This window comes from Pleurodeles waltl, chromosome 9, assembly GCF_031143425.1.
Source record: "Pleurodeles waltl isolate 20211129_DDA chromosome 9, aPleWal1.hap1.20221129, whole genome shotgun sequence".
In the NCBI taxonomy this organism is placed as follows: Eukaryota; Metazoa; Chordata; class Amphibia; order Caudata; family Salamandridae; genus Pleurodeles; species Pleurodeles waltl.
The window spans coordinates 1,069,766,100-1,069,793,595 of NC_090448.1; the positions used below are offsets into that span (position 1 = coordinate 1,069,766,100).

The 27,496-nt window shown below is 50.8% G+C and overlaps 1 protein-coding gene across 4 annotated transcripts in view; it reads left to right on the forward strand.

Annotated features, from left to right (window-relative positions):
- MDGA2 (MAM domain containing glycosylphosphatidylinositol anchor 2) overlaps nucleotides 1-27,496 on the forward strand; it is a 1,412,234-nt gene that overhangs the window by 823,293 nt on the left and 561,445 nt on the right. For all 4 annotated transcript variants that reach the window (XM_069208709.1, XM_069208707.1, XM_069208708.1 and 1 more), the window contains exon 6: nucleotides 4,195-4,464. In XM_069208709.1, the coding sequence (XP_069064810.1) occupies nucleotides 4,195-4,464 (270 nt within the window). The remainder of the gene's footprint in view (nucleotides 1-4,194; nucleotides 4,465-27,496) is intronic.

Sequence of the window (27,496 nt, forward strand, 5' to 3'; positions counted from 1 at the left end):
CACATGCCCATGGATGTGGTGCCCAACTTGAAGGAGGGAGTTAACACACGCCAGGAGGTTCAGGGATATGAGGTAGCTCCAGTGATGCACAGGGTCCCTGAGGTGGATTGAGGAACTGGCGTGGGAAGTCATATTCCTACTCGTGGGAGGGACACTCTACTGACTCTAGGTGAGAGTGACAAGGAGAGGGGTTCCCCCGGGTAGAATTCCTGGTTATGGAGTGTGAAGACATCCCAGAAGAGTGTGGGTTGAGTGTCAGGGACAGTCAGGTACTGTCTCACCAGTCTCAGGAGGGTGATGTGGGGTGCTTTTTCAAAGAGTCACTGGATGGTTGGGTGAAGGGTACTTTGGTTAATTCCTGTAAGGGGCTGAGTGATGTAATTGCAGGAGAGCATGTGTCTAGTCCTTATTTTCCAGAGCTATGCCAACACTAGGTAGAGTGTGAGTTCTCTGACCCCAGGAAGCTTACAATGGAGGCAGCCTTTTGGGTGAGTACCAGAGAGTCTGAAGAGGCATTTGGGGGTGCTCCTGAGAGGAGTGGTCTAGGTAGTTACCAACCAGGTGAGGTAGGGAAGGATTGTAGTGTCCCAGGTAGGTCCCAGTGTAGGTGAGGGACCCCATGTCCAGTCCCAGAGGAGAGGAAATGGGGATGGGGGAGGCCCAAGGTGCCCGAGATCCGGTCCCAGGTCCTGGAGGGTTCCATGAGGGAACACCAGGAGGGGAGCCTAGCCTGTACCATAGGGCCATCTGTTGAGGGAGACCCCACAGTGTCAGGAGAACTTGGGGGGGAGGCTGTAGCCAGCGTCCCACCAGTTCTGATGTCTGGCTGTACCACTGCTAATAAGGGGGAGCAGAAGTCCAGACAGAGGGTTGAGAGGGGGTTGAGGACCCCAGCGGAGAACCTGGAGGGTCAGGTGTCAGCTCTGAGAGCAGAGCCCCCCAGGAATGACCTTGGTGAGACCATTTCTGGGTTGGGGGGAAACCAGACTCTGTCAGATGGGCAGAGGTCAGGAGACCTGCACCTGCCAGACTCTTGTGTGGCCCTTGGGGATGGTGTGTCCCTTGAGGGGGGTAAGTGTGCCCCCCTGGAAGTCCTGGTGTGCCATGCAATGGTTCAACCGCAGGGTGGTGACTCTGGGTTGGATGACCAAGGTCAGAGGGTAAACCCTGACCTGGTGGGGGGTAGGTATGCCCCCCAGGAAGTCCTGGGTTGCCAGGCGGTGGTCCAGTCCGTGGGTACAGACCCTGGATTGGAGGCTCAGGAGCAGGGGGTAAACCCTGACCTGATAGGGGGGGGTTTGCCCAATCACCCCCCTGGAGTGGTGTGATTTCCAGGGGTACTCTCCCTGAGGGGGGGGGTGCAGAACCCTGAGAGTAGGGGCAGGGGAGAGAGAGACTCACCCCTGACCCCAGTGGAATCTAAGGGTACAGACCCTAGATTGGAAGGCCAGGTTCAGGGTGTACCTCCTGACCTGGATGGAGGGGCTACTGCAAACAGTGCCCCTACCATGTTTTCTTCACCCCTGGCCCTAATCCAACCTGAAGGTACAGACCACAATTTGGAGGACCATTTGCAGGTTAACATCCCTGCACTGGTGGCAGAATTGTGCAGGACTGCTTCTACGAGCATCCTGACAATTATGTACTCTGGGGGTGCCGCTCATGGAGGGAGAGTACAGAGCCCCAGAGGGGAGGACCAGGGCCAGGTTGTCATCCCTGACCTGGTGGAAGAGAGAGTGGTCAAAGGGTGCCAGGCACCTGGGGCTACCGCCCCCCACTCTCCACAGTCACAGTGGTTGGAGAGGCCTGAGGTCGGGCTCTCATCCCTGACAGTTGTCAGAGGTCCCTGTGGCTTGCTGTCCTGGTGGACAGAGTTGCCCCTGGGGGGGGCGAGAGTCACACCCCGGGGGTGGTGTGGCCAACACCACTGTGTTGGCCCTGGTGGTACTATCTGCCCATTGGAATACATCTGTGAGCAAAGTAACGTTAGGTGCTGCACAGATGGTGTCTGCAGAAGTGGAGAAGGGTTCCCCATGGGTTAGCTTAGTGGGCCCTGAGAGTATGGACAGAGGGATCCAACTGGAGTCAGAAAGGTGTAGAACTGCAACATGCCCCTGCTGTTGTGGGCCTGGGTCCCTGTTCTAGCGCCCCAATCAGGGAAGTACATCAAGGTATTGATTGTTCTCCCCTGGCTTTAGGCTGGTAGGGGGTCGTGTTGGACTGTTTTGCTTATGCAGGGTCACCCCCAATCTTTTTGCCTCCTGCCTCCTATTTTTTCTGACCTGTTGTTGTTGGCTTTTGAACTCTGAGCACTTTACCACTGCTAACCCGTGCTAAAGTGCATATGCTCTCTGTGTAAACTGTATGTCAAGCTTACATATGATAGTTTCACTGTGAAACCTAACCCAAACTTGCAGCAACTGCAGTTGGACTAGAAAGGTCTATTTTTTATTCAACATGGTAATTGTAAAAAGTAACATTCACACTTGGAGCACCTTGGTACCGAATAACACTATGTTTTGTTACCCACCTTAGTGGTACTCATTATATCAACTTCAGAAGCATAAAAATCTGAGTGGAATTGCCAAGATTCGAACCTGTGACCATGAAATCAAAAAGGGACTCGAGAAGAAAATTCTGGCCCTCCAGGCCCGAGCATGTTACTGGCCTGTTCATGAGACATCAGTCCACGACCAAAGTTAAATGTCTATAGATATAAATGAAAACAAAACGCTTGCACACCGTAATCATACCGCAATCCTAAAACAAGTGCATTTAGATTCTGTTATCGATGTTGAACTGCAAGTAAGCGAATCTACAAGTTTTTGTGTTTAATAGGCGAGCCCGTTGTATATAAAGTTCCAGTTTCATGACAAAACTATCATAAATAGATTCTAAAGGGCATTTGCCTGCTGAATATTGCAACAAATAAAAGGAATGTGAGTAATAAAGCACTGAAGGAGAATGTCACCTCCTCTGAACACAGTGGAATCCTCGCCGCTTTGTTTTCAGGATTCGATTAAGTGAGCTGTTTCCCTACATATTTTAATATAATAGAGACACTGCTTGTGATTTGTTGTAGAGGAAACAACAATAATTGTACAGAGAATGGTCATATTTTCTAACCTAATAATTGCAGTACTAAGATGCTGACTTGTGGAGAAGAATTTTAGTCATCAGTTTGGGTATTTATGTTTGTATTACTACATGTTTTATGAAATTGGATTGACGGAACAAAACTCTGAATTACGTTCCCAACTCGCCAGATGGTGATTTGTATATGACTTGTCGATAATTTGCAAAGGATGTGTTGTAGAATTAGAAAGATGAAACCACCTAACATAGTACAATGAATATGAATAAAGCAGCTTGTTTTGTCTATTGACTCACTGTGTAGCCAAAACAGGTGGTAAATTATACATAACAGACCTGATTTGTTGTTTATCGACTGTCATTTTATGTCAAAAATGTTCTGCTCCATCTGATATTTGAGACAGGAACAACCAGTCAAAAGGAATATAAAAAACTAGGCCTGGGCGGAGTTCGAGGAGTTCTGCTACGCGGAACTACGCAAAATGCAGAAAAAACTCTGTGAGTACTGCATGCGGTGGAGTTTGGGTAAGTCACACTGTTTGTGCTGATTTTCAGTGACAGGGATTTCTCCCACGCTGTAAAACCAGCACAAACTGCATCATGCAGAGCACCAGAGGGTGCTAACCTTCCTTTCGAGTAGATTTTCTACTTGAGCAGCAGCTTCCTCAACATGAGCGCCAGCTTTCTCAACGCCAGTGGTAGAGACCTGCTGCGACTGCCCATGTTCAGAAATGTAGCTCTCCAACTTAGCGATTTTTCTTGCTCACCAACATAAGACTGGCGAGCCGCGTGGGAGAGAAGACTGCACTCCGTGTCCGTTCCTGTAGTTTTTTGGTACTCCACACGAATGGCGGAGCGCGGAGTGGGTAAACTCCATGAACTCCGCTGGTGGAGCGGAATTCTTTGCACACCCCTGATAAAAACTGATCCTACTTAATGTCGGACCCAGAAGTTATGTGCTTCATTTATAAATGTAATATTCATCTGCAAACACAGTATTTGGAACTTAAACAATGGCAAATTGTGTTACTGGCCAATAAGCAGGAAATTATTTCAAAAGCACAGCTCTATTTGAACCCTGTTTTATGTTAATTCTTGCAGCATCTCCTTCAATCAAACTCTTGGTTGACGATCCTATTGTTGTGAACCCTGGAGAGACCATAACTTTGGTGTGTGTGACAACAGGAGGAGAACCAAATCCCACGCTCAGCTGGGTCAAATCAACTGGATCTATGCCTGAAAAGACGGTATTAAATGGAGGAACGTTAACCATACCTGCTATAATGGCTGAAGATGCCGGGACATATAGTTGTATAGCCAATAACAACGTTGGCAACCCAGCAAAAAAGTCTACAAACATTATTGTAAGAGGTACGTTTTTATTTAAAAAAAATCAACCGTGAAAGCAATACAGAAAGAACACTCGCAAGGTGAAAATGAAATAAAAACATCTTTTAAATTCAATGTTCCATCCCAAATTCATTTCATATCACAAGAGCTATTTATTTTGCATATGAGATCTGTTATTCAGTGATTGCACTGTTTTAATCATTTTATGCTTATCAATCCCTATTGATCTGTAAAATAATCTCGTATAAATTGATGTGGTCTGAAGTTCTGCTATCATCCTTTCATTCTGGTGATTGATTGGTAGTCATACCTCTACCATACAATTTCCCTTCCTCTTCTCTCAAGATACTTGTAACAACATCTACTGCCACACTATGGATGAGAGGTATAGACCACAATTTTGATGTGAGCGTTCGGCTGAGCTCAGATTTAAATTATTGAAACCTTCCACTGGACAGTATAGTTACAGTTTTATTTGTGGTCTGCATTAACACCCCCCCAACAAATGAACCACTTATGTTAGTGTTCGGTGGTGGGATCCAGAGTTTGTGTTTAGTAATGCCACTCAGTTTTTAAAATTTCAATTAAAATCCCTAAATATATTTAACAGCATTATATTGGCATTTACGTTTTAATTAAAATAGGACCTTTTTATTGGATCATTTGTTATTTTTCGAAATTATTTTTTAGTCCAAATTTTGCACCTTAAGTTCATTTTAGGAACATGGAGGTGGATCTGGCCACCCTGGCTAGTCTTACTGTAGTGGAAATAAAGGCAATGTACATGAAAAGAAAGCTGAAGATGGCCAGAAATTGATTGATGTCAAGTGACATACACACTCTAGCTTACCTAAAAAGGTTGTGCTTAGCTTTGTGTTGAAGGATGAAATTGGCAATTGGTCTGCCTCCTATCAAAAGGCACTGAGAATACACATGGTAGACAAGCAGCACGGGGGGCTTTTTGAGAGAGTTTGTGCCACCTCTAGGGAGAGATGCACTCCTGATTGTAGGAGTAGTGGTAGCTGACTCATACACACATGAAAGGTGCCCTCATGAATAAGTCAGGTCTAATACCAGTGGTACCCTAAAAGAATCAAAGCAAACTTAGGAAGATTTTGTAGACACCTCGTTAAAAGCACTAGAGAGCTGGGTGAAGGTCATTTTAGTGGATACTTAAAATGAGCTGTACAATTTTACTATAGCAGAGCACATCTTGAGAAACTGTTTTTCAGGGGCACGCTGGCATTTAGTAGACTCTAAGATGACTAAACCCAGGAAACATGGAAGGGCAGCTGATTTGTTTGGGTGCATTGGGTGCCCAAAAACGTTACGTTTGAGCAGTCTGCAATGGCAGGCCTGCTGTCAATATTTTACTTGGGTCACTCAAGGTGGCAAAAACAGTGCTTCAGGCCCTGATGACCCCTTTACCACCCATGCCCTGGGTACCACTGGTACCATATACTAGGGAATTATAAGGGGGTTAAAATGTTTGCCAATTGAGGGTACCAATTCACAGATACAAATTTAGGGTTAGAGCATTGGCACTGGGGTCTGGTTAGCAAGCTCCATGCACTTTCAAATTCATAACCAACAATTTCCAGAGCAAAACGTATGGAGATGACCGTCCAAAAAGGCACTTTCATATATCAAGTTTTAGCAGTGATGGTGCGTGGTTGGAGGCGCATCTTTTCCAGGCTGAAATAGGGCTTCATGTATTAAGGTTCTGAAGAGTCCCACCTTGAGCGCTTCCTCATAGACCTTGAACAAATGAGGTGTTACGGTATGTTTGAACGCCCTATATAATTGGGCCAGAAGGCCATCAGAGCGCAATGCCTTCACACCAGTTAGCCCCTCTATAGCTGCAATGATCTCATCTGGTGTAATGTGCTCATGACAGTTTTCTAGCCACATACTTTATCTAAATAGCCCCCAAATCATTCTGTCTGTTCAGTGCAATCAGATGTGTATGAATGCCCATAATAAATTAACAGTTCCTCCACTGTTTCTGCACTGGATGATACAGTTGGAACTAATTCCGTGGTGAGCTGTAGTATCTGGATATGTTGGTAGTCTCTTTTCAAGAGCCCCCAATGTTTTGCCAAGTCTTTCCCCCTCACCATAACATATGTGTTAGACCTAACAGCCTTAGGGTGGTCTCCCCCTAATCTTTTTACATGTTTGCCTCATACTTTTGCTATATCTTTTTGTTGGCCTTAGGACTTTGAGCACTTTCCCGCTGCTGACCTGTGCTAAAGTGCATGTGTTTCCCCCCTAAACATGTTAACATTGGTGTATCCACAATTGGCATATTTAATTTACTTTTAAGTCCCTTGTAAAGTGATGTCCCATATACCCAGGGTCTTTAAATTAAATGCTGCTAGTGGGCCTGCAGCTTTGATTGAGCCACCCAATTAAGCAGTCTTGTAAACATCTCAGACCTGCCACTCCAGAGCCTGTGTCTGCAGTTTCACCGTCACTTTGACTTGGCATTTAAAACCTCTTGCCAAGCCTTATTCTCTCCTTTTATTACATATGACACCGCCAAGGTAAGCCTTAGATAGCCCATAGGGCAGGGTGCTATGTAAGTAAAAGGAAGGACATGTACTTTTAAGTTTAACATGTGCTGGTAATAAAAAACAGCCAAAGTCATTTTTCATTACCTCAAGGCTTATTTCTCTCATAGGCCAGCATTGGGAATTTCTTAGTATACTTTAAAGATGTGATTCCTATTCTGAAAGGAGTAGTTACATAATGTTTCATATTATTGGGATGGTAATGATAAATCCTCTTTATTGGTAAAGTTGGATTTAACATTGCTATTTTGGAAATGCCACTTTTAGAAAGTGGGCATTCCCCTTCTCTTAATGCTCTGTGTGCCTTGTATCCTGCCTCTAATCCATGTCTGGGCTATGTGACATTTGCTCTTTGTGCATTTCCCCCAGACACCAACAAACACAGAAAGGGGGGTGAAACAAAGGACTCTTCTACATCCATCTGCATTCTGATAGACCTTCTTGGGCTGGAAGGGTAGAGGGGAGCTCACACTTATACTTCAATAGGGAAGTGCCTGTCCTCACACAAAGGGCTGATTACCTACTACTGATAGTCTGGAAACAGGGCTGGATGAAAGGGGGACCTGTGCATTTCAGAAAGCTGCTTTGAAGCCACCCCCAATTCAGAAGCACTTTGGGGTATACATACTGGGACTCTGACCCTAGCAGAAAAGCTCACTAGTGGACTGAAGAACTCTGCTAGAGGAAAGACTACTGTGCTGTAAGGATTGCCACTCTGTCTGCACTGATTGTTCCAAGGAACTGCTTTTCTGCATTGCTGAGCTGAGCTGTCCTGCTGCCTGCTGATATTTGCCCTGCTGAGGACAAGGACTGCTGACCTAGAGTGACTCCAAGGGCTTGCCCCCTGTTCTTCCGCATTCTCATGGATATGAAAGACAGCTTGTAACTCTCCTGGTGCTGCTGGACTCTGCCATCTGTGAGCCCTACCCTTTGATGCCAAAGTGGAGTCCGACTGCGAGGATCAGAAACAACACTTTGTGTCTTTGATGTTGCTACTTTGCTCTATCAAAGGTGCTGTTTCAGTGGACCCTGCATGTGTTATGTTACGGGCCTGCCCTTTATTGCGGTTGTCCTGAACTGTAGATTTGCACTGGTCCCTCGCAACCTCAAATAACCTTTTGACTGCTAGTGACTTCTAAGCACTATTTCACATTTAAATATAAAAAAATCATATCTCGACTTCTACTGATTGGACTTTTCTCGTTGTGGTCTTGTTTTGCTCAGATAAATGTTCTCCATCTTTGTAAAGTGGTGTGAATGTCCTTTGAGGTGCTTTCACTGTGTTACTGTGTGTGTGTTTTGCACAAATACTTTACTCTTAGATTAAGCCTGCCTGCTCTGTGCTAAGCTACCAGAGGGTCAACACTGGTTAATTTATAGTGTTTGTCTGACTTACCTTGACTTAGATTGTGGTTCCTACTTGGACAGGGTGCATACCTCCGCCAACTAGAGACCCCAGTTTCTAACAATATGTCTTAAGCATATTTACCCATAATTGCTACCTCCCTTGTTTAGACTCTATACCCAGTTCCCAGGAATACAAGGCTGCATGTTACACATGTAGGTACCTCCCTGTCCATCATGCCTCAGTACCTCTGTAACAAGGAGTGTCTTTCTTTCAGGAACTATTCCTGGGACATCATTGTTACCTGAGTTTCTAATATTTTAAGTTCTCCTTCCAGGCTTGCAAACTTTCTATGTGAGAATGCCGGAGTGTTTAGCAATCATTATGTCCTTGATGTAAACCATGAATGCATCCCATGTGATTGCAATAGTGTCCACTGAGCCCTCATTGAACTCAAAATATTCCACTATAGCCTTCCAAACTTCCCTCTTAACCCTTTGGTGGAACCTCTAGTGTGAGATCTGTGATCTGCGCTGTGGAAAGCAGCCAGATAGGAATATGGGGGTGGAACAGAATGCACCCGGGCTGATATAGGTCTTCCACCCATGAATATATCTCTTGTGTCACATGCCAGTTACCTATACAAGACAATGATTTGTAAGAGTAGAATGAGTACTCTGTACCCATGGGTTTGCACCATCTCCACATGTCCACCAGACCAAACATATCTATTACTTCTTCTAAAACCATTGTGGACTATGATTTATATGCCTCAGCACTACTAGACCAGTCGAGAGTAGGATCTAACACTAAATTGAAATGCACTTCAGAGTTTCTTAAAAGTGTGTATATTATGGAATGAGTTAGGATCATCAATATTTGGCACATACACATAAACAAGCACTGTTTTCTTATTGTGGAGTATTACTCCACAATCTCGATATATGCATTGGTCAAACAGATGAAAGTTAACATAAATGTTAATCAAAATGCATACCACTCTAGAAAGGGGGCTCTGTTAGGAGAACTATTTGTTCAAACCCCATTACCTTGCTAGTGTGGTAGAGTTAATTCGGGAGAGATGAGCTTCTTGTAATAGTGCTAGGTGAACTCTGTGTCTATGGAGATAAGCCATGACCCTCCATATTTTCTGGGAGCTGTTTAATTCCCAGACCTTCTTGGTCAGTAATTTCAGTTGGTTAGTACCCAGCGATGGCATTGAGTTGGATAACCCCATATTGTCTCACTCTGTTACATTTATGTGTTTACACTCTACCCTGTGGGTTTGTTCTCTGCACTTCAAAAGAGAATATGTAACAACAACATATCCTTTCCCTGCCACCTCACATCAAATTTCTACACTTCCTGTGTCAAGGATTTCACTGTACTTGAACCCGATAAGTACTAAAGAACATGTTGTTGATTCAGCCCAAGTAAATGGAGTAGCAGCAGCCAAACCACATATGTGCCAGTAAATCTCGTCTTTGGGTGTGGAAGAGGTAGCATTGATTGTGCATCTGATTCTCAAAATAAACAGTTCTTGATAAAATATGTACATGGGGCCAGATATACGACCCTCAGTGTTTGTGACTTGCAATTTGCGATTTTTAGCGACTTGCAAATTGCGAGTTGCAAACACTGATGTACAACAGCGTGTGAGACACTGTTTGTGATTCCCAAATGGGTTGAATGGGACCTGCCTCATTAATAATCATGAGACAGGTTGCAATTTGCGACCCATTGGGAATTTCTGGCACTCACAAGGATGGTGGCCTACTGGGGTCAGCAGACCACTGTGTCTGTGACTGCATTTTAGATAAAGCAGCTGTTTTAAAATGCATTTAAAAAATAAAAATGAAGTTTTCTTGTAATTTTTTAGAGCAGGCAGTGGTCCATAGGACCACTGCCTGCTCTGAATTTTTTTGGCGGTTCCCATTCACAAAGGGGAAGGGGTTGAGTTGGTGAAGTATGAATGTTTTGCAACCACATTTCTGTCGCAAAACATTCATAAATGCCAGTGCGATTTGGTATTAGGAAGGGACGCCCTAAACACACCCCTCGCTAATACTAAATCGCTAAAGTAAAATGCAATTCAGGAACAAGTTACCGAGTAGCATTTTACCTTTTTTTACAAGGCAAAATGCATTTTACCAGTTGTTTGCGACCAATAACATGCGTTACACATCTGGCCCATAGTTCCATGGAGTGTCACCGGCTGTATTCGCTCCACTGCTTTTGGCATTAAGCTCTTATTGATCAGTTGTTACCTCAGGTGCTTCTGAATCAAATCTAGATGTCATAAATGCCTGTTAATTTCCTGTTATGTGAACTACCCTATATCACTTTTCCCTTGTGTTTGGGATTGGTCAATGTAAATTTGGTCATCTTGATGGTGTGCTTTGTTTGTGCTAAAATATCTCTCACAAGTCTTGGAGGCCTTGAATGCAGATGTGAAGAGATGGGGATTGTTATTCAGCAAGACACACAATTTTGCAGGATACAGCATTGCATATTTTATATCATTGGCAAGGAGCTTGCATTTCAGGGCCAGAAACTTGTGTCTGGCTTCCTGCACTATAAGTATGAAGTACTAGTAAATTGAAATATATGAACCTTGGTGCTGCAATGGGCCTTGAATGCAGACCACTCTAAGGATCCTTCTCTGGTCATAAAAGTTCAGTATTTAAGCGTCTTAGGCCCGTATTTATACTTTTTGACGCTAAACTGCGCTAACGCAGTTTAGCGTCAAAATTTTTTGCGCCGGCTAACGCCATTCTGAAGCGCCATGCGGGCGCCGTATTTATTGAATGGCGTTAGCCGGCGCCAGCAGACCGGCGCTGCCTGGTGTGCGTGGAAAAAAACCACGTACACCAGGCAGCGCCGGCGTAGGGAAAAATGGCGTTAGGGCGTCTTAAAAATGGTGCAAGTCAGGTTGACGCTAAAAAATCGCCTCCACCCGATTTGCGCCATTTTTAACGACGCCCAGACGCCATTTACATAACTCCTGTCTTAGTAAAGACAGGAGTCATGCCCCCTTGCCCAATGGCCATGCCCAGGGGACTTATGTCCCCTGGGCATGGTCATTGGGCATTGTGGCATGTAGGGGGGCACAAATCAGGCCCCCCTATGCCAAAAAATATATATAAAAAAAAAACAAATTTATACTTACCTGAACTTACCTGAATGTCCCTGGGATGGGTCCCTCCATCCTTGGGTGTCCTCCTGGGGTGGGCAAGGGTGGCAGGGGGGGTCCCTGGGGGCATGGGAGGGCAGCTGTGGGCTCATTTTGAGCCCACAGGTCCCTTAACGCCTGCCCTGACCCAGGCGTTAAAAAGAGGCGCAAATGCAGGGTTTTTTGACCCGACCACTCCCGGGCGTGATTTTTGCCCGGGAGTATAAATACGACGCATTTGCGTCGCAGTCATTTTTTTGGACGGGAACGCCTACCTTGCATCTCATTAACGCAAGGAAGGCGTTCACGCAAAAAAATGACGCTCTTTACTCATACTTTGGCGCTAGACGCGTTAGTTTTGCGCCGAATTTGCGTAGAAAAAAACGACGCAAATTTGGCGCAAACGGAGTATAAATATGCCCCTTAGTGTAGGTCGAGGTAGCGTACATTCCACAACGACATTTTTCTAGAACAAATTCTTGCGAAACAGTGATGTTAAAAGTGTCTCTACAAATACGTATGGCTTTTAAACACTGGTTTGCTCTGCAAGCCCTATTATGCGGACACTGTTGAGGCGGTAGTGGGCCAAGTGTGTCACCCTAAAGAGGGGAGTGTGTGTCCTCCCTAAATGTCCTGGAGTGCCAGTTAAGTGGTCATTGTCGGGAACAGAAATTGAGATGGCAGAAGTGAGAGAGAAATGAAGGTGTCTGTAATCTGAGGGCAGTGCTGGCCCTCACTTGGGGACATAAGCTTTTCCTAAGATGCAGGATGAACCACATCACCTTGTTGGTCATGATGTGCCCTTCATACCTGCTATGAAGACCCTGTAGGTAGATCAGGGCTAGCTCTATCGCAGGTGAGGTCTGCTGATGATAAGAATTCCCCATGGACTAGGTTAGTGGCTTGGCTGAGCTTGACAGAATGGCATTACTTTGGAAGACAGAACTTGGGAGTAGGCCCAAAACTGTTGAGATGGCCCAACTCCCCACTGGTAGGGATTCAGGCAATAGGATGTGAGGCTGGAACTGATCCCACCAATGCAGGACGTTTTCCAAATCCTTTCTATTTCAAATAATAAGAACTAGAAAGGGAATGGCTTTTGCTATTTGCTCTTTAAGTTAGGGAGGGGATGTGTGAGAAAAATGTCCTGTTAAGTGGTCATCCCATTTTTTGCTGAATTCTGTTTGTTGGAAAATGGGTTATTGGTAAGGGAAGGTAGGTACCTACACTTAGCAATAGGCCACTAACCTCCACTTAGGTCCAGTTAGGTCTCAATAAATTAAATCCAGCTCAACTCTTGGTAGCTATCGCAACGAGCTTCGAGGCTTAACTTAGGAGACAGAGGCCCTCATTCTAAGTCTGGCGGGCGGCGGAGGCCGCCCGCCAGACTTCCCCCTCCAAAATACCGCTCCGCGGTCCAGAGACCGCGGAGGGTATTCCAAGTTTTCCCCTGGGCTGGCGGGCGACCGCCAAAAGGCCGCCCGCCAGCCCAGGGGAAAACAACCTTCCCACAATGAAGCCGGCTCGTAATCGAGCCGGCGGAGTGGGAAGGTGCGACGGGTGCTACTGCAGACAGTGAAATACTAGCGGGGCACTCTTACGCCTCATTGGCATGGGCACTGCAGGGGCCCCCAGGGGCCCGCGACACCCCCTACCGCCATCCTGTTCCTGGCGGGCGAACCGCCAGGAACAGGATGGCGGTAGGGGGTGTCAGAATCCCCAAGGCGGCGCAGCATGCTGCGCCGCCTTGGAGGATTCATTTGGGCAGCGGGAAACTGGCGGGAGACCGCCAGTTGTCCCGGTCCGACCGCGGCGTTACCGCCGCGGTCGGAATGCGCAAGGGAGCACCGCCGGCCTGTCAGCGGTGCTCCCGCCCCCGTTGGCCCTGGCGGTTCTGTACCGCCAGGGTCATAATGAGGTCCAGAGTGTAATGCATTCAAATATCACAAAACAGTAATTAAATAAAACACAGGAAACAGTTTAAAAATCCAAAGCCAATTTATAAAAATAGATTATATTTTTATCTTTAAAATGACACAGAAACAAATAAAATCAGAAAAGGGGAACTGGAGATATGGATTTTGTAAGAATTATTGTTTTTTAGCACCTAGAAACAAAAAGCACCAATTGGGTCATCTGGTTGAACCTCGACCGGAGCAAAGTCAAGTTTAAGGCCGACCGCGATGGAGCCCTGCTCGGCTACAGCTCGCGGGAGGCCTCGGTCAAAAGTTTACCGTCAGACTTAGGCCCTCATTCTGACCTTGGCGGTCTTTTCGCAAGACCGCCGAGTTACCGCCGCGGTGAAGACCGCCGACCGCGGCGGTATGCCGCTGTGCGCATTCTGACCGCTGGGAGCGTTCCGCCGGAAAACCGCCAGCAGCCACACTGGCGGTCGGCGGGAAAGTGGAGACTGGTCAACCTCCACCGCCACGCCAGCAGAACACCGCCCACAGAATTACGACCCACATTTCTGTGTGGCGGTCTTCTGTTGGCGGTCTTCTGTTGGCGGTCACCTCCCCATGGCTCCCGTCGCCTCCCGGAGGACCAACGCACAAGGTAAGTTGACCGTCCGTGAGGGGAGGGGGTGGGGGGGCGTTGTGTGATGTGGGCGTGCATGGGGGTGTGCGTGTGAGTGTGTAGAGGGGGTGTGTGAGTGCGTGTATGCGGGCGGGGGGTGCTGCTGTGTCTATGGGTAATGTGTGCTGTTCGGCAGGTGCGCATGTCTGCATGTATGTGTGCGGGTATGTGTCCCCGTTGTGTATGTGTGTGTAGGGGGTGTGTATATGTGCATGTTGGGGGTGTGTGCATGTCGGGGTGCATGTATGTGCATGTCGGGGTGGGGGTGGGGAGGGGGTTCGTACCACCTCTGGGGGGTGGCAGGGGGGTGGAGGGTGTGGGGGGAGGACTCGGGTGGGTAGTGGGGGGTGGGGGAGACCCCTATCAGTGCCAGGGAAGGAATTCCCTGGCCCCGATAGTGCTTACCGCCATGGTTCGCACGGCGGTTCCCGCCCGCAAGAAACCGCGGCGGTAGGCAGGGTCATAATACCCTTGGCGGTCTTGGGACGACCGCCGGGCCGGAGTGCGCAAACTCCAGCCCCGCGGTCATGACCGCCGTGGCGGTCGGAGTGGAGAAGTGGCGGTCGGTCGCGGCGGGGACCGCCGCGGTCAGAATGCCATTTTTAATACCGCCGGTCTGTTCGCGGTCCGACCGCCGTCTCTCCGCCGACCGCCAGGGTCAGAATGAGGGCCTTAGTCTCTTTTCTGAAGATTTTCTTCAGCGGGACGAACCTGCCAATCCAATCCGACCTCCTGGAACTCTTCTCCGGATACGCGTCACGGGAATCCTCGGTGGAGATTTTTACCTTCGGAATTAGTCATTTTTTCGAGGTGAAAATCCTTTGACCGGAGTAAACCTGGATCTTGATCCGACGTCCTTGGAGTCCTCCTCGGATACGCTGGCTGGGAGGTCCCGGTCAACTTTTTACCTTCGGACTTAGGCCCTCATTCTGACCCTGGCGGTCGGTGATAAAGCGGCGGCCAACCCGCCAACAGGCCGGCGGTCCAAAATATGCAATTCTGACCCTGGCGGGAACCGCCAACACAGCCCGCCGCATTAACACTCCGCCCGCCACGGCGGAACAAACAAACAGCGCGGCGGTCCCCGCCAACAGCCAGGCGGCAGACAATGTACCGCCCACCCTATCACGACCCACCAATCCGCCACCTTTTCCGGGGCGGGAGCACCGCCGATAAAAACACGGCGGAAACAGACTACGAACGGGAAAACGCTCACCTCCACATACTCCACTTGAGATTCCGGCAGTATGGATCCCGAGTTACAGGTCATCCCCGCACTCCTATACCTGCTCCTGTACCAGGAGCACGCCCGGCAGCGCGGAAGACATCGGTGAGTACTGCACCTACGACACAGGGGAGGGAAAAGATTACCGGCACACACCCACCCACCCACACCCACTACAACACACACATCAATGCATTCCCACAGATCACTGTCACAACCCACAAACCCCCCCCTCCGAAATAATGCAAAGACCAAAAGAAGAGATCTTAAACGGGCAGATATATTGATAAATGGACAGCAGTAATCCAAATAAATAAATAAACTATGTACAAAATATATACATCTACTATATGTAGTCCAACCACTGTCCGTGGACCACAGGGGTCCTGAGCAAAGGGGCAAGGCCCAGTCCCACGACAAGAACTCCACGGAGAGAACACTGCAGGGGCATCAGAAAGAAAAAAGGACAGGCACCTCAGGGGGAAGGGAAGGGGGGGCACCTCAGCCACTTGAGTACACGACGCCAGATCCACGAGGGGACTCCATGACCACTGGCCCATCCTGGGGAGAGCAAAGCCACAGCCCATACAGTCCATACAGTGGGTGGCCTGCCCACTGGGCCATCCTGGGGAGAGCAAAGCCACAGTCCATACAGTCCATACAGTGGGTGGCCTGCCCACTGGGCCATCCTGGGGAGAGCAAAGCCACAGTCCATACAGTCCATACAGTGGGTGGCCTGCCCACTGGGCCATCCTGGGGAGAGCAAAGCCACAGTCCATACAGTCCATACAGTGGGTGGCCTGCCCACTGGGCCATCCTGGGGAGAGCAAAGCCACAGTCCATACAGTCCATACAGTGGGTGGCCTGCCCACTGGGCCATCCTGGGGAGAGCAAAGCCACAGTCCATACAGTCCATACAGTGGGTGGCCTGCCCACTGGGCCATCCTGGGGAGAGCAAAGCCACAGTCCATACAGTCCATACAGTGGGTGGCCTGCCCACTGGGCCATCCTGGGGAGAGCAAAGCCACAGTCCATACAGTCCATACAGTGGGTGGCCTGCCCACTGGGCCATCCTGGGGAGTGCAAAGCCACAGTCCATACAGTCCATACAGTGGTTGGCCTGCCCACTGGGCCATCCTGGGGAGTGCAAAGCCACAGTCCAAACAGTCCATAACAGACTCCACTGCCACTGGAGGAGGCATGTTGGCCAGAGGACATCCTGCAGCCCTGCCCGAGACAGATCCTGCCCTGCCACGTCTGCCAAAGGGCCATCGGTTCTTGCCTGGAAGGGCCCAGTTCAGCGGTTCTTGAGACGGCGGTCCCCAGCGGAGCGGTGCTGGAGACGGCGGGGCCCAGTTCTGCGGTTCTTGCCCGGAAGGCCCCAGTTCAGCGGTTCTTGCCTTGAAGGGCCCAGTTCAGCGGTTCTTGCCTTGAAGGGCCCAGTTCAGCGGTTCTTGCCTTGAAGGGCCCAGTTCAGCAGTTCTTGAGACGGCGGTCCCCAGCGGAGCGGTGCTGGAGACGGCGGGGCCCAGTTCAGCGGTTCTTGCCCTGAAGGGCCCAGTTCAGCGGTTCTTGCCTTGAAGGGCCCAATTCAGCGGTTCTTGAGACGACGGTCCCCAGCGGAGCGGTGCTGGAGACGGCGGGGCCCAGTTCAGCGGTTCTTGCCTTGAAGGGCCCAGTTCAGCGGTTCTTGCCTTGAAGGGCCCAGTTCAGCGGTTCCTGAGACGGCGGTCCCCAGCGGAGCGGTGCTGGAGACGGCGGGGCCCAGTTCAGCGGTTCTTGAGACGGCGGTCCCCAGCGGAGCGGTGCTGGAGACGGCGGCCATTCTATGGCCAACTGCTCATTGCCTGGTGGTGCCCTCCTGGGCAGCGGGGATGGTGCTCCTTCAATGCCCACCTGGGCTGTGGGTGGTGGGGCCCTCCTGGCCAGCTGGGCTGGGTCCTCCCTGGGCAGCGGCTATGGGGGTGGTGGGCTCTCCCGGGGCAGCTGTGCCGGTTCCTCCCTGGGCAGCGGCTATGGGGGTTGCGGGCTCCTCCTGGGCAGCTGTGACGGGTCCTCCATGGGCAACAGGCCTGCTGCCTGACTTCTCCGCCTTGCTGCCCCTGCCCTCCTTAGTCGGGAGTCTGTGGCCCTTTCCTCCCTTTGGAGCTGTGGCTGGTGACGGTGGCTGGCTAGTGTCCTGGGGGGATATAGAACCCGGGCTCCTGCGGCGCCCCTTCCGCCTTCTGCTCCTCTTCCCAGGGGGTGGGCTGGCTGTCCCCTTGCTGCTGGGCGAAGATCCAGACCTGCGGGCTGGTGGGCTCCAATACCCCTGCACCCTTGTCAAGGGGGCTGCAGGGCTGGTGGTGGCTGAGGTGCTCTTCTTACCCCGACGAGAAGGAGGGGGGGGGCTCAGGGTCAGGAAAGAAGGTAGCAGTAGAGAGATAGATTTTCTTGGGACAATGGAGAGTGGTAGGTGCAGTGGGTATGGGAGTGGAGGGAGAGGATGTGGTTGTAGGCGAAACAAGTTTGCTGTCTTTGGGTGCAGGTGCAGGAGCGGGAGGCTGTCGTGAGGTGGATGGCTGTTGGGTGGGTGGGTGGCTGCGTTTGTGTGGTGTGGAAGAGGGGGTGACAGACACAGTGGGAGAGGACACAGGGGACGTGTAAATGGCAGTGGGGGTGGTGACTGCACGTGTGCGGACTGTACTGGAGGGTGTGCTGGTGATGGAAACACTGGCTGATGGTGAGGTGAATGAAGGTGTGAGTGTAGACGTCACAGGGAGGGAGGAGGGAGACGAGGAGGTGGGGGTCACAGAGGTAGTAGTGACTGTTGGCATGTCTGCATCGGAATGTTGCTTGTGTGAATGTCTGCGTGATCTGTGGTGCTTATGTTTGGATGAGCTGCTCTTGGGTGTTGAGGTGTGTGCAGGCTGGTCTGATGGTGTGGGTGGGACAGGCAGAGGAACAGGAGACTGGGAGGAGGGAGTTAGTAGAGGGAGGCAGGAGACAGGGACAATGGCTGCCGTCAGTGCTGAGGCCAGAGCCTGGAACGATCGCTGATGGGCAGCCTGACCCGAATGAATGCCCTCCAGGTACGCATTGCTGCGATGAAACTCCCTCTCCACCCCCTGGATGGCATTCAAAAGGGTAGTCTGCCCAACAATGAGCGTTCGGAGGAGGTCAATGACCTCCTCACTGAGGGCAGCGGGGGTAACTGGGGCAGGGCCTGAGGTGCCTGGGGCGAAGGAGATGCCCGGCTTCCTGGCAGAGCGGGCACGGGGCGAACGCTGAGGGGCTGCTGGGAGGGCGGAGATGGTGCGCTGGGTGGCGGTTGTACCTGTAATGGCGGGGGGCACGGATGTTGCCCCCCCGCAAGGGAGCTCCCTTCCGAGGACGTGTCCGTGTCGCTGCAGGGTCCAGTTGTCCCCGTTGTGGAGCTCCCCTCGCCCTCCGTCTCACTGGTCCAGTCAGACTCTGTGGCATGGCCCTCCTGGGCCATGTGAGATGCAGCTCCCTCCTGCCCCGATGCCACTTCTCCTCCGCCTGATGATGCTGATGCACACAAGCACAGAAAGACAAACAAAAAGGGGGGGGGAGAGAGAAATAAAGAGATTTTGAGTACATGGATCACCGGTACAGTTAGCGGACATGACAGACACAGATGCCCCCTGCACTAAGTTGCGCACTTGGGGTCCGCTACGCATTCCGTGGAACATGCCCTACACGCCTAGAGTTGACAACTGCACCCATGGATGACACGGCCCAGGGATGGCTGTACTGGCACACTACTGAGGGTGGTGGCTGGGGACACAGGGGCTTACGGGGGTGCCCAGCCTACAGATATCGCCCTGGCCTAGGGGGACCCACAGCCCTCCTCCCCCACCCAGACACCTCCACTGCGCGACAACAGAGTAGATTATGCTTGTACTCACCCCCTTGTGTCTGCTGTGCTGCCCTCACGCGCCCATCCAAATCAGGGTAGGCCACCGCCAGGATCCGGAACATCAGGGGGGTCAGTTGACGGCAGGCACCCCTCCTACGTTGGGAGGCCATCCCCAGCAGAGACTCGGCGGTCTTCTTGGTCCCGCGGCGGATGTCCTCCCACCTCTTGCGGCAGTGGGTGCCCCGTCGATGGTGGACCCCCAGGGTCCGGACTTCCTTGGCGATGGCACGCCAAATCCCGATCTTCTCATGGGCGCGGACCGATGTGACACGTACAGGGAGGGAGAAATACCATGTTCAAGTTTGTCTGCATTTTCGTTGCCAGTGGCCCAACGCCCCCCATCCCCGCCAGGCCCCCCGCCATGCCCCCCGCCAGGCCCAACATGCCCCCCATCCCCGCCAGGCCCCCCGCCAGGCCCAACATGCCCCCCATCCCCGCCAGGCCCCCCGCCAGGCCCCCCGCCAGGCCCAACATGCCCCCCATCCCCGCCAGGCCCCCCGCAATGCCCCCGCCAGGCCCAACATGCCCCCCATCCCCACCAGGCCCCCCGCCATGCCCCCCGCCAGGCCCAACATGCCCCCCATCCCCGCCAGGCCCCCCGCCAGGCCCCCCGCCAGGCCCAACATGCCCCCCATCCCCGCCAGGCCCCCCGCCATGCCCCCCGCCAGGCCCAACAGGCCCCCCATCCCCGCCAGGTCCCCCGCCATGCCCCCGCCAGGCCCAACATGCCCCCCATCCCCGCCAGGCCCCCCGCCATGCCCCCCACCAGGCCCAACATGCCCCCCATCCCCGCCAGGCCCCCCGCCAGGCCCCCAAGCCAGCCAGCGGCCCCAAATCCATATTGAATTAAACTCACTTGTTGGTCTGGAGGACCGTAGAGTAGCGCATACTGGGGGAGGACCCCATCCACAAGTTTCTCCAACTCTTCTCCAGTGAAGGCAGGGGCCCTTTCCCCAGGCGCAGCAGCCATTGTCCCTTCCAGACCGAGGTCACAGCAACACTTGCAGTATAGGTCCTCTCCTGTGAAAGTTCAAGTCGCAAGTGAATAAGTAGATAGAAAATGGCGGTCACGTCCGCGGCGGTGCGTACCGTGGCGGTGCGTACCGCCACCGCCGGCGCACTTCGCCATTGGCTCCTGAAACCCATAGGCTTCAATGTTAACCAATGTGGCTTTGCGCCGCGGTCTTCGACCGCCTACCGCCACGGTGTGCCACGCCAGCGCATTGACCTCACATCCCATTGTCACACTTCACAGGTCAGGCAGCCGCCATTTCAAGGGTCCACATGGCTCAATTTCAACTGCGTCACTCAGGCCTAGGCCTTGCATAGCCACTCAGACACGCCATTCACTGCATAGAGAATCGTTTACTGTGCAAGCTGTGAGTACGTACCTGTGGGTTGCTTGACTGTGTGCTCCATGTTGTCCTTCCTCGGCACCGTCCGCTGGGTTTGGCGAGGAGACGGATAAATCCTCTCGTGTACAGGCCGCTGGTGGACCTGTCGACAATGGAAGCACGCCACATTATCCTGACCTACCGGCTTGACCGTGCCACTATACATGAACTGTGTGCCCAGCTGGAGCCCGACCTGATGTCCCCCATCCGCCAACCCACAGGGATTCCCCCTCTGGTGCAGGTCCTGTCAGTACTCCACTTCTTGGCAAGTGGGTCATTTCAGACAACAGTGGGAATTGCTTCTGGGATGTCTCAGCCCATGTTTTCGAAGGTGTTATCCAGAGTGTTGTCGGCCCTGATGAAATACATGAGGAGCTACATCCTTTTCCCTGAGGTGGGCGAATTGGCTGCAGTGAAGGGTGATTTCTATGCCCTTGGACATATTCCCAACGTCATTGGTGCCATTGATGGGACCCATGTGGCTTTGGTTCCCCCAAGAGACAGGGAGCAGGTGTACAGGAACAGAAAAAGTTACCATTCCATGAACATCCAGGTGGTGTGTTTGGCTGACCAGTACATCTCGCATGTAAATGCCAAATTCCCTAGGTCAGTGCATGACGCCTACATCCTAAGGAATAGCAGCATCCCTTACGTGATGGAACAGCTAGAGAGACACCGTGTATGGCTATTGGGGGACTCTGGGTACCCCAACCTGTCGTGGCTACTGACCCCAGTAAGGAATCCCCGGACCAGGGCAGAGGAACGGTACAATGAGGCCCATGGGCGTACTAGGAGGGTGATCGAACGCACCTTCGGCCTCCTAAAGGCCAGGTTTCGGTGCCTGCATATGACAGGTGGATCCCTAATGTACTCACCTAAGAAGGTGTGTCACATCATCGTGGCCTGCTGCATGCTTCACAACCTGGCTTTGCGCCGCCAGGTGCCTTTCCTGCAGGATGATGGTCCAGATGGTGGTGTTGTGGCAGCTGTGGAACCTGTGGAGAGTGAAGAGGAGGAAGACGACGGGGATGAAACAGACAACAGGGACAGAATCATTGCACAGTACTTCCAATAGGACACAGGTAACAATTCAAACATAATTATGTTAATGTAAACTACTCTCCTGCATCTCTGCTGCCTGTCTATTTGCCCCAGTGTATGATGACTGAGTTGTGGCTTTTCCCTCCCTATTTCAGATCTGGGGTTCCCACTACGAGTCCTGTGCTTCGTTTCCCCATGGACTACAGCTTTGTGGCAGCTGTTTGTTGACTTCACTATGTACAAGGACATATTTGCACTGTCATGTCAATTACAATATTTTGAATTCACAGCCAGACTCCAGATAGTTTTGTGCAAAATAGGTGTTTATTTCAGTGCTCAAAATGGGATGGGTGGTTTCAAGTGGGTGGGGGCTATGGTGAAGGAATGTCCATGGCAGAGTCCAGAGTAACGGTCACACAGGTGCATTGTCCATAGGCCTGTGGAGAGATGGAGCATGGGCAGTTCAAGGATGGACAGGGTGACAATGTGGGACAGTGGGATGACATCAGGTGGTATCCTTTGCTGGCGGAGGTCTTGACATCCTACTCTGTCTTCTTGCGAGATCTCAGGGCCCTCTTGCGGGGTGGTTCTTCTCCTGCAGGAGGTGGGGGTCTGGTGGGCTGCTGTTGTGCGGGGGCCTCCTGTCCACTAGCGCCGGCGGAGGTGGTTGGCTGTTCTTGGTCCAGGCTAGTGGCAGGGGCCCTTTGTTGTTGTTGAGTGTCCGTCCTGGTGTTGATGAGTTCCTGCAGCAGCCCTACCATGGTAACCAGGGTGGAGGTGAGGGCTCTGATGTCCTCCCTGTACCCCCGATAGTGTTCCTCCTGCAGTACCTGGATCTCCTGGAACCGGGCCAGTACCGTCGCCATCGTCTCCTGGGAGCGGTTGTATGCTCCCATGATGGTGGTGAGGGCCTCGTGGAGAGTGGGTTCCCTGGGCCCGTCCCCCCCCTGTCGCACAGCTGCCCTCCGAGTTGCCCTGTTTCCCTGGGCCTCTGCCCCCTGGCCGGTGTGCCCACTACCACTGCCCCCAGGTCCCTGTTGTTGTTGGGGTGGTGGGTTATCCTGGGTGCCCTGTAGTGGTAGACACACCGCAGATTGACGCGCCCTGGAGACAGAGGCATGGGCCCGCTGGGTGGGAGCTGTGCTGGTGTTCCCAGAGGGGTTTGGGTCTGTAGTGGCCTGTGCCTGTGTGAGGGGAACCGACTGTCCAGAGGTCCCCGATGGTCCGGGCTGGTCATCAGTGTCCAGGTCGACAGAGCTGCTGTCATCGCTGACGGCCTCTTGGGTGGGGGGTGTGGAGAATTCTGGGCCCTCCGTGGCGGTGTGTTGGCGGTCGGGTCCTGCAGGGGTATAGAGGTATGGTTATAGTTTCAATGTGTGCCATATGGGTGTATCTGTGGGTTCCCGTGTCCCCAAGTGCTGGCATTCGTGTGTGGGGGCTTTGGTGAGGGTGGCTTGTGGGGGGGATGTGTATATGCATTGGGCATGCTTTGGTGATGGGTGTCCATGCTTAGTGGACGCATGCAGGCCTAGGTTTTGGGATGTGTGGGTTGTGATGGTGAGACATTGGCAGGGAATAGGTGTGCTGGGGGTGGGGGTGAGGATGGTGGTGGGGGTGAGGATGGTGGTGGGGGTGAGGATGGTGGTGGGGGTGAGGGTGGGGTGAGGATGGGGGTGGGGGTGAGGGTGGGGTTCGAGGATGGGGGTGAGGGTTGGGGTATGATTTGGCATGCAGGTGGGGGGGAAGCAGTATTGAAGCTTCAACTTACCAGAATCCATTCCTCCGCCGACTCCTGCGAGGCCGTCAGGATGCAGGATGTTCAAGACTTCCTCCTCCCATGTTGTAAATTGTGGGGGTTGAGGTGGGGGTCCTCCGCCAGTCTTCTGCACGGCGATGTTGTGCCTGGATAACATGGAACGCACCTTCCCCCGTAGGTCGTTCCATCGCTTCCTGATGTCTTCCCGATTTCTGTGGTGCTGTCCCACAGCGTTGACCCTGTCGACAATCTTCTGCCATAGCTCCGTCCTCCGGGCAATGCTGGTGTATTGGATCTGTGTGCCGAAGAGCTGGGGCTCTACCCGAACAATTTCCTCCACCATGACCCTGAGTTCTTCGTCTGAGAAGCGGGGGTGTCTTTGGGGTGCCATGGAATGGTGTGTATGATGTGTGGGGTGGAGTATGTGTAGTTAAGTGTGTTGAGTGTGGTGGTGTGTGTTGTTTTGTGTGTGGATATTGTGTGGGTGATGGTGTAGTGTGCCTCTGTGTGATGGTGTTCTGTGATCGCTGCTGTGTCTCTCAGTGCTTCTTTTTGGATTTTGGTCGAAGGGGTTTGTGGGTGATGTTGGTGTGTGTTTTATGTTGTATTGTGTGTGTGGGAGTGGTGTGTGTATGTGTATCAGGTGTGTGGAATTCAAATCGGCCAATGTGGCTGAGTTTTGTTCGTTTGTGTGTATTCTGACCGCGGCGGTGTGTACCGCCAATGGAAAACCGCGTTTGAAAGACCGCCGCGTGGATTCGTGGGTCGTAATGCCATGGGCGTATTTCTGTTGGCGTGACGGTGGAGGTTTTGTCACCTCCACTTTTCCGCCGACCGCTGGTCTGGCGGTCTGTTGTGGCTGTCGGATTTTTGGAGGTTTGGCTGCTGCGGGTCAGAATGACCGTGGTGGGTTACCGCGACCGCGGCGGAATTATGGAGGATTTCTGACCGGCGGTCAGAATGACCACCTTAGTCTCTTTTTTGGAGATTTTCTTCACCGAGATGAACCAGCAAATCAGGCCGGGTCGCGGGGGAGGCAAGCCTGCTAGAGTTGCCGCGGCGGGTCGGTCCCCCTATGGAGCTTTTTTTCAAAAGTTCTCCAGACTTCTTGGGCTTCTCTCAGATATTCTTTTAAGGTTCTTTTGGGGTCCACAGCTCACCCCAAGGGACCAGAAGTTCTGAGATGATCCTTCGGGTGTGGACTACAACTCCCAGAATGCACCCGGCGCAAACTCCTTTTTGGCCACTGGGCAGTGGTCAGCTGGTTGATTTCTTCAGGAGTTGGTTCAGGGGACTCTGGTTAGCAATTTTTCACCTGTAGCAAACAGGGAGTCCCTCATTGAACCAGTTGAAGCCAGGCAAAGTCCGTCTTGTGGTGAAGCCCAAGTGTGAAGCTGGTGCAGTCCTTCTGAGTGCAGGTTCCAGGTGCAGGCCAGGGGTCCAGCAGGGCAGTCCTTCTTTTTCTGTAGTTCTTCCTGGTAGGGATGTGGTAGGGAACTGAGGTGTGGGTGCAGGTCTGCCAGTTTTATCCTTGCTCCTTGGTGAAAAACAGGGGGGTCCTGATTCTCCAATCATGTGCAGGGTCCTTCCCCCTGTGATGACCACTTCCTGGGAAGTGTGGCAAAAATCAATCCCAGGAGGAAACATTCTTCAAAAATCCATCATGGCTGAATCTGATTTTTGGAGGTTACATCTGGCTGAGCCCACCCACTGGTGTGGCTAAAAATCATAAACACATTCTTCCCTCTCCTAATCTAATGAAGGGGGCACCTAGTTGTCTGGAGTTGCAGGATGTGGGGTGTTGCTGGGTTGCTCCAAATGTCCTTCTTGTCCTTTGAAGACCAGTTTGGCAGCCCTCCCCCTTCCTGCCTCACCATCTGCTGAGGGGAGATTCCCTCCCACAGGCACATCTCTTTGTGTGAAGCCAGGCCATTTCACACCTCATCAAGCAGCCTGGCCAGGCTGCCAGAGGCTGGCCAATCAGAGCACAGCACCAAAAACAATGCAGGGCTGAAATAGGCAACTTTTCAGGTAAAGTTTGAAACTCTTTACCTGAACAAGTTATAATAAATCCAACAACTGGAAGTTGTAGGATGTATTATAACAATTAATTTGACACCAAACACTTGGTATCCATTACTTAAGGGGACTTTTAAAATAAAAATAAAGTCTTTCCATTCTAGCCTATGAAGGCCATTCACTACAATGAGGGAAAACAAATTTAAAAGCAGCCAGCAAGGCAGGCCTGCCTTTAAAATGACATTGGGTGCACTACCTATGCTGTGGTCCCTAAACCTACATGCCCTACCATATACGAGGGACTTATCGGTAGGTTGACTTAGCCAATTATAATGAGCCTAATTTGCATATTGATTTTACACGGAGCACAGGCCCTGGGACTGGTTAGCAGTACCCAGGGCACCATCAGAGTCAGGAAAACACAAGCAAAAAGTGGAAAATGGGGGCAAAAATTTAGGGGGCCTCTGCAATCAGCCCTGTTTTCTCACACTATTGTTGGTTTTTTAACTCAGCATATTGGAACACTGCTGTCCAGTTCCCAGCTTGTGTGCTCTGACCCCTAATCATGAAGACATTGGTCAGTCACTGATTGGCTTGTTCAGACTTCTTATAAGGCCATAGTGCATGGTGCAACAAATATATGTATTACATAAAACGTTAAAGTGTTACCCCTGGACTGCAGATCTTATTGTCCCATCCAGTGGAGTGACAAAGGAAACATGGCTTCAGGCCCACCATTGTAGGCTGTCTGATGCAGTTTTCAACCTTCAGTGCAACCTGTTAAAATAACCGTTTTAACAGGTAAAAACATCCCTTTTAGATGCCAATAAGTCACCTTTATTTAAGCCTTGTACCCACAAGGTAGGGTTCATGGTATTTAAAAGTGGACCACGTAGAAAATTAATGTTAACATGCACCTAAAGTGACAAGGCTCTAAAAATTATTTTCACTGTGGCAGGCCTATCTGTACTACGTAGAAAGTAAGTGTACAGATTAAAATACACATGGAGAAAAAGTCCTTTTTCAGATAGGAACTTAGAAACTATTTTGAACTTCCCTATTCCCACATCCTAGCGGGCCAATTCACTTAGTGTATCTAATCAGTGTTTTAATGCAGGTGTCCTTATTTCATGTCTAGGTTGCGTACCTCCACGATCATTGACTACCATTTTTGCTTTATGCTTTTTGGCGCTATTTTCACTTAAATATTTAAGAAACATCACTCTCTGGTTCTTCTTATGGAATTTGTATTGTTTCATTGTCCTTTTACCTAATACACTATTCACTACTTTCATAAATTGGAGAGGGATTTTTATCGTGTTGTGTATTAGACGCTTTAACAGTTTTGGTACCTCTGAATACTTTGCACCTTTTCTTAAGTCGATTTGCTATGTGCCACAACTCCCAAGGTGTTGAGCTCACTTTTAAATTATTGAAACCTTTGACTGGACCTAAGGGAATAGTGATTTTATTACTTGTGTTGCATCCCAATCCACTCCAACTAGTAAATCACTTTCCCACAGTGCCTAAAAGACATGGGTGTCCATCCAAATACCATTAATTTAGTAACAATGTTTTATAAGCAGTTTTGCTTAGTATCTAATTTACTTTTAAATCTGCATACAGATCAAATATTCCTGTAGCTATGCAAGGCCCTACTCTGCCCTCTGTGGCTAGGTGCTTAATAAAATAAATACATTAAGCTAAGGTGTGCCCAAAGGATTCCGTTTGAACTATATTAATAGTACAATTGGGGAGAGTTCATATTTAGATAGGTAAATTGTTTAATCATTCATAATCCAAAGACGTAAAATTGTTAAGGACGCAAACTATAGACACCACTTTTTATGTGTTGCCCTTGGTAATACTAATACATATGTCTCAGAAGCAGATGTTTGGACTTCATGAGGCTGAGTTATGTACAGGTTTGGTAAACTATGATTCCACTCAGAAGCCAATCACAGACTTATTTGACAGTCCAACCACGCCTGTGGCATGTATATGGGGACTTAATGTTAGAAACAGTTTG